The sequence below is a fragment of the Magnolia sinica genome, chromosome 17 (assembly GCF_029962835.1).
Source record: "Magnolia sinica isolate HGM2019 chromosome 17, MsV1, whole genome shotgun sequence".
NCBI classification, from domain to species: domain Eukaryota; kingdom Viridiplantae; phylum Streptophyta; class Magnoliopsida; order Magnoliales; family Magnoliaceae; genus Magnolia; species Magnolia sinica.
The window spans coordinates 63,197,979-63,207,360 of NC_080589.1; the positions used below are offsets into that span (position 1 = coordinate 63,197,979).

Sequence of the window (9,382 nt, forward strand, 5' to 3'; positions counted from 1 at the left end):
TAAACAAAATATACATCGCAACCCACATTATTTTCATGCATTTTCAAGATAATCAAAGCAACTAAAAGGATAATAATCATTATCATTGAATAACGTTCACTAATCAATTCTTGAATCTTTAATTGCATTGATAAAAATAATAATAATAATAATAACAAAATGCATTGAATTTTATGATATATTTAAATAAAACAATAGGAAAAGTCCTCAATCTTGCCCAACCAGTTCTTCATATACAAACCCTGCAAAACAGTCTATATGGGTGTGAGCGCGACGGCTCATAGGGTCACATCCTTCCCAAAATTGAAAATTCAACGATAATACCAATATAATATTATAACATAAATATGATCAATTACAATTATTGAATTGGCATTTTACGTAGCAATAGAAATGATTTGATATTCATAGTAACAAAATAAGATAAAGCAGTTATCCAAGATCTTTTTTTGTTCAATACAGGACAGAGCACCCATGTGTGTTGATCCTTTTAGGGAATAACCCTCGGCAGAGCACCGATGTTGATCCTTTTAGGGAATGACCCTCGGCAGAGCACGTGGTGAACAGACTTTTAAGGTAAATACCCAGGACAGAGCACCCGTGTGTGTTGATCCTTTTAGGGAATCACCCATAGTAGAGCACCCATACCGATCCTTTCGAGAATGACCCTGAGCAGAGCACCCATACCGTGTCAATCCTTTCGGGAATGACCCTGGGCAGAACACCCGTTAAACCAACAATACAATAATCATTTCAAGGCAAAGCACCCATAATTTAAATACATTCTTCAATTTATAACAAAATAAATTCATTCTTCAATACTTAACCATAATCATTTAAATCACGTAACAATAATAAATTCGATATATAACCCATAACAATAATTCAAAAAAACCTAAAATACATAATCACACAATAATTAATCAAATAAATCTAAAACATGTTACAAGTAATTAAATAGATTTAAAGCATGTAACTGTTAATCAAATAAACGAAATTCGTAGGATAACGTAACGGTACAGTGTACGCAAGATTTTCAGCCGAGAAGATCACCTACCTGTAATGGAATAAAATATAGTTATGAATTTCGTGTGTGGTTATCTTTTAGACTGTCCACTTTTTTATTGCTTTGATTAAGTCAACTCGGTGAGTCCTTGGAAAATGAAGAATTTCGAAGGATCATTGGTACAATAACAACAGAGAGAATTTATATTCAAATAAACAAAAGAAGAAGAAGCTACTTACCTCTACTATTATGGGAGGATAAGGTTAGTTTGGATTCAGCAACACAGGGATAGAATACATGAAAAGATGATGACTCGATCTCAATCTCTTGGTCCTCCGATCTCTCTTTCAAGCATTTTATTATCTCTCTTACCTCCCTGGAAGGGTTATAGACGTTCAGATCCTCTTTGGAGTCTGAATTTGTTGGATGGTTCAGATCAGTGAGGTGGGTCCTATGTGCAAGACTGGGTCCAGTCATGAGGACATTTGGCACTGTGAAGAAGAAGGATGGAGAGGAGAGAGAAAATTGAGAAGGGAGTTGGGGTTGGTTAGGTGAGAGGAGTGACGTGCTGATGCACGTCACTTTCTTTACTTCTTTTTTTTTTTTAACATGGTGGGATCCACAAAGGTGATGTGGAAAATCCAATCCGTCCATCCGTCTTGCTGGATGATGTTAAGACATAGGCCAAGAAATGAGGTAGATTCAAGGCTTAAGTGAGCCACACCAAAGGGGGAAAAAAAGGATATAGTTCCACCGTTAAAAATAGACGTGTTATTACACGAGTCGGGGCCTGCTCGAACTCAGCTCAAACTCATTTTCGAGCTCAAAAAATCAGCTCGACTCGGCTCGAACTCAGCTTCGAACCGAGTCGAATCGAGCTTTTTCGAGTCGAGCCGAGTGAGCTAACCATGCTAGCTCGATTTGTGTACACACCTATATATGGTGCCTCTATTCACAAGTGGTGTGCCCCAAAATAGGGGTGGCAATGGGCTGGCTTGGGTTGGGCCGGCCGAGGTTGGCCCTAGCTCGGCCGAGCCCTAGTTCGACCTTAATCAGGCCAAAAAGACCTTGGCCTTGGCCATCATCCTACCATGCCGACCCTATAAGTACAAGAGTGAAATGATTAACAGTTTGAAATAATTCAATATAAGATTTATTTTTATTTTTTTTTCTAGGGTATCCTTACAAGTCCTGTCGTGCCATATAAGTGGTTTTGATCATTGATACATGATCTAAGATGGAAGAGAGCCTTTAAACCACACACGCCCATGGAATGGGGAGTGCTCACAAGGTTGGTCCACTCATTAGGTGGGTGACACACCATAATTTTCAATAGAGAACTGACAATCTGACTCAATGCATAGATGTGGCCCACCTGATGAGCAGATTAGATTGATTTTGCAATAGATTATGTTCATGACAGTTTCCACCTTTTGCACTACTCAGATGGCACATCCAAACCCCACTTGCATTGTAATGGGTCCCATGATGAGCTTAAAAAAGGCCAGAGCCCAAATCTAAAAAGCCTAACCCCAAGCCCACTTTTAGGCAAGATCTCGGTTGTTCATTAAGTGTGCCCCACCATGCATACTATACAAAAATTCCCTTGAAACCCCAAGTCATCTTGCTGGGCTCTGACCAGGTCGACAAGTTCATGACATAGCCCAAGCCTGGCTCAATTAGAAAACAGGCATAAATTCTAGATATGGGCCTGGTTCAGGTGCCTAATATTTCAGTCCAAGCTCACAGACAGTGGGTCATGCCTGTAAGCTCAACAAGCAAGCTCGGCCCACTAGAAGGCCCAATCCTACACGTGCTTGCATTTGCATGCGAAATGGTGTAGCATTTAAGCTCCGCGTGTTATTGTTGGATGTGATTATTTCTATTTAAAAATTAATTCAAGATCAGCTATGACCTTTAATATTGTAGGCCATTAGATATCTTGATCTATAAATCTATGATTGGTGTCCTATTCCCATTCAACGCGGATTGCATTATGACATTACAGTGGATAGAGTTCAGCATGAATCGACTCGACTCGCCTAACTCGACTCGTTCAGACCCAACTCGACCCGAACCGAATGGGTGAGTCAGTCCGAATCGAGTAGGCTTCGCCCAATCCAAACCCAAACCAAGTCGAGTTCGAGTTACCAATAACTCAACCCGACTCAATCCAGTTAGACTTGACTCAATCCTAAACCGACTCGACTCGTATTTGGGTATATCTAATACTATACGCCGCATCCGACCCGATCTCAAACTCTCTCTTCCTCTCTCATCCTCCTCCTCTTCCAAGCCGGCAACCACCCATCACTATCACCACCCTCCTCCTCCTCCTCCTCCCTCTCTCCTCTCCATTGCCTCCCACCCTCCTCTTCCAAGCCCGGCAATCACCCACCATCACCAGATTCACCACCATCCTCCGCTCTCTCCTCTCCTCTCCACTCCCTCCCTCCCTCATCTCTCGATCGAAATCGGTGCCAACTCGAACTGACTCAGTTCTTTTTACTAGGTCGGACTTGGTCTGGATTAGTCCAAGCCAAACCCGGATTCAAATCGATTCAAGCATGCTAGACTCGGTCTCGAGTCGAGTCGAGTTCAAGTTAGGCCTCTTTCAAAATCAAATTGAGTCAGGTCAATCCTAACTCGGTCCGACTCAACTCAATGCCTAGCACTACTATTGGATGATGCTTTGTGGGACATACCATGTTCTATGTGTTTTATCTACCCCATTCATTCACTTTGCCAACTCATTTTAGAGCTTGAACCTAAAAATGAAGCAGTTCCAAATCTCAGGTGTACCACACCACAAAGATTGAAATACAAATTGAAACCTTTTTATTCTTATTAACAACAACCTATTCAATTTCTATGACATTAGGAACCTGGTGTGAATTAGAAAGGAGCACCTTGCAAGGCTAAATGCGGGTTTTTTTATTATTATTATTGATAGCTTGTTAGTACACCCCAATGTAAGTTCACACTTCATTGTTAGCCACCCCCACTAGGGAATCGATACCAAGACCTCAGCGTTGAAACGAGGTATCTTTCACTCAGTCTACCACTTGAGCTATGGATCAGGGTCAATGGTGAAGTAGCACGCCGAGGAAAAGGTGAAAAGAACCCACATGGGAAAGCGAAATAGAACATGAAGTTGGGCACGGATTGGATTCGAACAAGGTCAGTACCCAAGTCGCTACTGAAGTGATGTCACCAAGCTATGTGGACCCCACTATGATGCATGTGTTGTATCCATACTACCTAACCATTTGTGGAGTTCATTTTATGGCATTACAAAGAGAATAAGATAGATCTAAATTTCAAGTAGACCCACCACAGAAAACCGTGGGAGCCATAACACCCACCGTTGAAACATTTATAAGGTCTACAGTGATGTATTTTTGAGATCCATTTTGTTCATAAGTTAACATAGAGATAAATGAAGTGAAAACAAAAATATCAACTTCATCGGAAATTACATGGCCCTTAAGAAGTTTTGAATGGTGGATATCAGATCCCCACTATTTTCTATGGTGGGGTCCACTTGAACTTTAGATCAATCTCGTTCTCTTTGTAATGCCATAAAATGATCTCTAAAAATGACTGAAGTAATGCCATAAAATGATCTCTAAAAATGACTGGAACGCATGGATACAACACATGCATCATGGTAGGGTTCACAGAGCTTGGTGACGTCACTAATATGGCTACTGACATTGTCAGTATCCAATCCGCGCTCCATGAAGAAGTTTAGCCTATTATGCAATGTCTTAATTGAGTTATACAATGTTGGCCCCAGGGACCAAATCAAATCCGGCGACCTCCGATTGGCATGGATGTCCTTGGTAATTTGGTCCCTACAATCGCTTTGTGGTAGTACTGGATAGAAGCGGAGCCAAGGAGTAACCAAATATCAGTCCCATCATGGAACAATTCGAGAGCGGATGAAATTGAATAAGAGGCCCACCATGCAGCGCATATGAAATGCAAGCCATTCAGACCCTTCATCCGACCCAAAACAGGCTGCTTTTGTTACTCAGTTGGGCTGTAATGAAAATCAAGGGTGGGAAATCCTCCCATCTTGGCCTCATTTTTTCGAACAGATGTAAGATGAGCTTCTGCATGTGATTTGACGGGTTGGATGTCTTGCATGCATCGCTTGGGCACCACAACTGCCTGGTACCACCGTAGGCATACGGTGGGCGGTACGGTACCATTGGAGCGCACCACTTCTCACTTTTCAGTGCCTGCGTATCGTCCATCATACCCCGCTGGAGTATCAAAGTGTCACTTAAAAAACCTATTGGCTCTTTAAATAATCAAGCTTTGCTAAGCTCGCACGCGTGGGCAATAAAGCTTGCGAATGCCCCATTCCTATGCCAGCATGGGACACACGTGCAAGTTCTGATCCATCCACCAGGTTGACATGTTTTCGCAAAAATAATTCTGATCCAATCAGCATGTGGGCCCCGATATTAGAAACAGGTGGATAGATTAGAACTCCAGCCAACTATTTTCATTTCAGTGCCGTACATTTATTTTTGCAAACTGTGGTCCACCTGACAAGTGAATTAACCTGATTTTTGGGCTACGGAATTAATATGATGGTGCCGTTATAATGGATGCATTGGATCTAGGACCTATCGCGCTATGCCGGCACACGTGTGGTATGTACATTGGCACGTGTGGGCTTAGCTAAGCTCCAAATCCGTAACTGACTTGCGGGCCCATCCAAAATAACAAGTGTCCCGGATCTCGCACACGTACCTGGTTGGCACGTATGCCACGATCTGTAGCTATTCGTTTCGCCTCTTCTCCAATCATCCTACTCCATTCCATCCCTGCTCAAAAGATAAGGTCTGTCTCCCACTCTCTCTCTCTCTCTCGCCATGCTTTCTCTCACCCCACCCAAACCTCTCTCTCTCTTCTCCAACCACCACCATCCTTCCCCTTTCCTTAACCTCCACTCCCTCGTCCTTAACCTACACCACCTCCGTCCTAAACCCCACACCCTCCTCAAACCAATCTCAGCCGCCCAATTCCCAACCCCACCCACCCCATCACCGTCCGATCAACTCTACCAGCCCTTCCGACCCCCTCCCTCCCCCAAATCCCCATCTCTCACCCCAGACACCATCCTCGACATCCTCAGCAACCGCCTCGGCCTCTGGCACCAGTACGCCCCTCACATCTCCACCCTCCAACGCCAATTCGCCTTCTCTCCACCCACCATCGAGGAGGTCACCGGCATCAGTGGCGTCGAGCAGAACCGCTTGATCGTCGGGGCCCAGGTACGCGACTCCCTCATCTCCTCCCAACTAGATGAAGAAACCCTCTCCTTCTTCGACATCGGCGGCGCCGAGATCCTCTACGAGCTGAGGCTGCTCTCTGCCTCGCAGCGCGCGGCCGCGGCCCGCCACGTGGCGGCCCACCGGCTCGACCCCGAGGCGACGGAGGAGCTCGCCCGGGCGATGAAGGATTTCCCGCGCCGGCGCGGCGACCCCGGGTGGGAGTGCTTCTCGCCGGTCCCTGGCGACTGCCTGGCGTTCATGTACTTCCGGCAGAGCAAGGAGCACCAGACCAAGGCGGAGCGGACGGCTTCTCTGCAGCAGGCCATGGAGGTTGCGGAGACAGAGAGGGCGAAATTGAGGGTTTCGGAGGAGTTGTGGAAGGGAGAGGGCGATGGGGCAGTTGACGAGGACGCTGCACGGGCGGCGAGGGCACGGGTCCCGGTCGTGCGTATGCAAACTGGGGAGGTTGCAGAGGCGACGTCGGTGGTGGTGATGCCGGTCTGTGAGGCGGAGGAAGGTGAATTGGGGGTGGTTGGTGCGCCGGAGTGTCGAACGGTGGGAGAATTTAGGGTGGTGGTGGCTGAGAAGGGATGGAGCAGATGGGTGGTGTTGCCAGGGTGGGGCCCGGTGGCGGCGATTGAGAAGGGAGGGGTGGTTATAGGGTTTAAGGATGGGAGGTTTTTGCCATGGAAGGTGAATATGAAAGGGTATATGGAGGAGGAGATTCTAGTGGTGGTGAACAGGGAGAAGAAGGATGTGGCAGAGGAGGAAGGGTATTATCTGGTGGTGAACGCAGAGGATGGTGGTTTGAAGGTGGATGGAGGGGATAGGTTGAAGAACAAAGGGGTGAATGAGAGTTTGGGAAATGTGGTTTTGGTGGTGAGGCCCCCCAAGGAGGATGATGATCTCCAGTTGATTGATGATGATTGGGAGTGAGAGGTGTGAAGGATCCCACTTCTTTTCTCCTTTAGAGGGGTTTTGGGGCTTTGATAGGTTGGTACATATGTGGTAATGTGGGTTTGATTGGGTGGTCTGGATCGATGATCCAATGGTCCATGATGTGGATGGCATATGTCCTGAAAAATCTTCAAGATCAGAGGAGATAACTGTTTGATCTGATGCATAGGATCTTTTGAGCAGGTGATTTTTGGGGTGGCCCTCAGTCCATCGTGAGGCCTATCAGATCAACGGATTGGATTACTTGTTCATGGCTCCACATTAACATGTTCTGGTGTATCAAGGCTCTATAAGTCCTCGTTGTTTTTGGGGCTATAGTTTATATATTGCATATAGGATAAGAAGTTGGGAACTGAAAAGGGTTTCCGGATGTGAGAGTTTAGAATCAAAATGAAAATGGAAGATGCATCTGGTTTTGGGTTTATCATACATACACCATGCTGACGAATAATAGCAGTTTTGGATGACAATTTGAATGAAAACATGATTTCTTCCAATGCCCTTCATTTTGGATCACCTGAAGGTTGGAATTCCTGTTTGCTATTTGATGTCTTCCTGACATTGCAGCTAATTAGGGGTGGCAGTGGGTTGGGCCGGGCAGCGGGTCAACTGGCCCGACCTGCTTCTGACCCGCTTGTGCCAGTGAAGCTAAATGGGTAGTGTGTCAAGCTCTAAATTAGAATTGTACATTAACTGAGTTAGCTCGGTTAACTCGCTCGACTCAACTCGGCTCAAAACTGGGTTCGAGCTGATTTTTTGAGCTGTGTGTGTCCGAGGTAGATTGACTCGGCTCGGAACTTGACTCGAACTTGACTCGGTTTGAATCGATTCAACTCAGATCGGATTCACTTAATATAAATATTTTGTGTGTGTGTGTGTGTATATATATAAAATCCGAAAACCTAAAGCTCGAGGGCTGAGCCGAGTTTGAGCTGAGAGAGCCTGCTGACCAAGCCGAGCTGAGCTGGTCCAATCTCGTCTACAGCTCTACTCTAAATAGAGCAGGCTCATGCTGAACTGTAACCAACCTGACCCGCTCCACAGAGGAGTAAATGACCGGCCTGTGGTGACTGGGCTAGGTTTGCTATTCCTTTAGCCCCAAATTCCATTCATGGATTAATAACTTGTCCAAGTTGACTTAAACTGTCGAGTCAGTTTTGGTTCAATGTCATGGGATGCCCCCTCAACAAGATATCCCTGACTCAGATAACTCACCTCCCAACTTAGGTGAGTCGCAACTTGACTCAGAACTGAATGAGTCGCGGAGGTTGTGTTGGGTTGGGTCAGCGCTACAAAAGTTTTGGATCAAGCTGATATTTGGTTAGATGTCAAATAAACATTACAGTGGGCCCTAAGAGGTTTTAATGGTAGACATTCAATCACTACTGTTTCCCATAGTGTGGTCCACCTGAGATTTTGATCTACATCAATTATAGGATAAATTATTAAAATGATGTGTAAAAAATGGACAGACAGTGTGGATAAAACATATAGATCATGGCGGGCCCCGCATAGCACCCACTGGCCACTTGGCTAGTGGCAGCGTCACTAGCCAAACCGCGTCCGTACATATCTCATGCAGCGTGTGCGTTACCCAGTAGGGTGGGAATGGGAAACGGATTGGTTACTCCCCCTGCCACTAGCCTGGTGGCTCGGTGCTCTTTGGGCCCCACCATGATGTATGTGTTTCATCCATGACGTTCATCCATTTTTACAGATCATTTTATGACTTCATCTCAGAAATGAGATGGATATAAATCTCAAGTAGACCATACCACGGGAAAACAATAGTGATTGGATATCCACCATTAAAATCATCCTAATGCCCACTGTACTGTTTATTTGACATCGAATCTGTTGATTAGGTCATACAGACCTATATGAAGGGAAAAAACAAAGATCAGCTTAATCCAAAACTTTTATGGCCCCCAAAATGTTTTTAATGGTCGAAGTTCATTCAACTAAGTTTCCTGTAATGTGGTTCACTTGAAATTAGGATATGCTTCATTTTTTATTTCATAATCCAAAATGATCTAGAAAAATAGATGGACAGCATGGATGAAACACATACATCATGGTGGGCCATAGAGCACCGACCACCAGCCATTGGATGGTGGCAGGGGAGTAG

At 45.1% G+C, this 9,382-nt stretch overlaps 1 protein-coding gene across 1 annotated transcript; it reads left to right on the forward strand.

Moving 5' to 3' along the window:
• Window positions 1-5,845: 5,845 nt before the first annotated feature.
• Window positions 5,846-7,751, forward strand: LOC131230912 (rubisco accumulation factor 1.1, chloroplastic-like). The gene has a single exon (XM_058226935.1). The coding sequence runs from the start codon at window positions 5,896-5,898 to the stop codon at window positions 7,231-7,233; it is 1,338 nt and encodes a 445-aa protein (XP_058082918.1). The 5' UTR covers window positions 5,846-5,895; the 3' UTR covers window positions 7,234-7,751.
• Window positions 7,752-9,382: the final 1,631 nt, after the last annotated feature.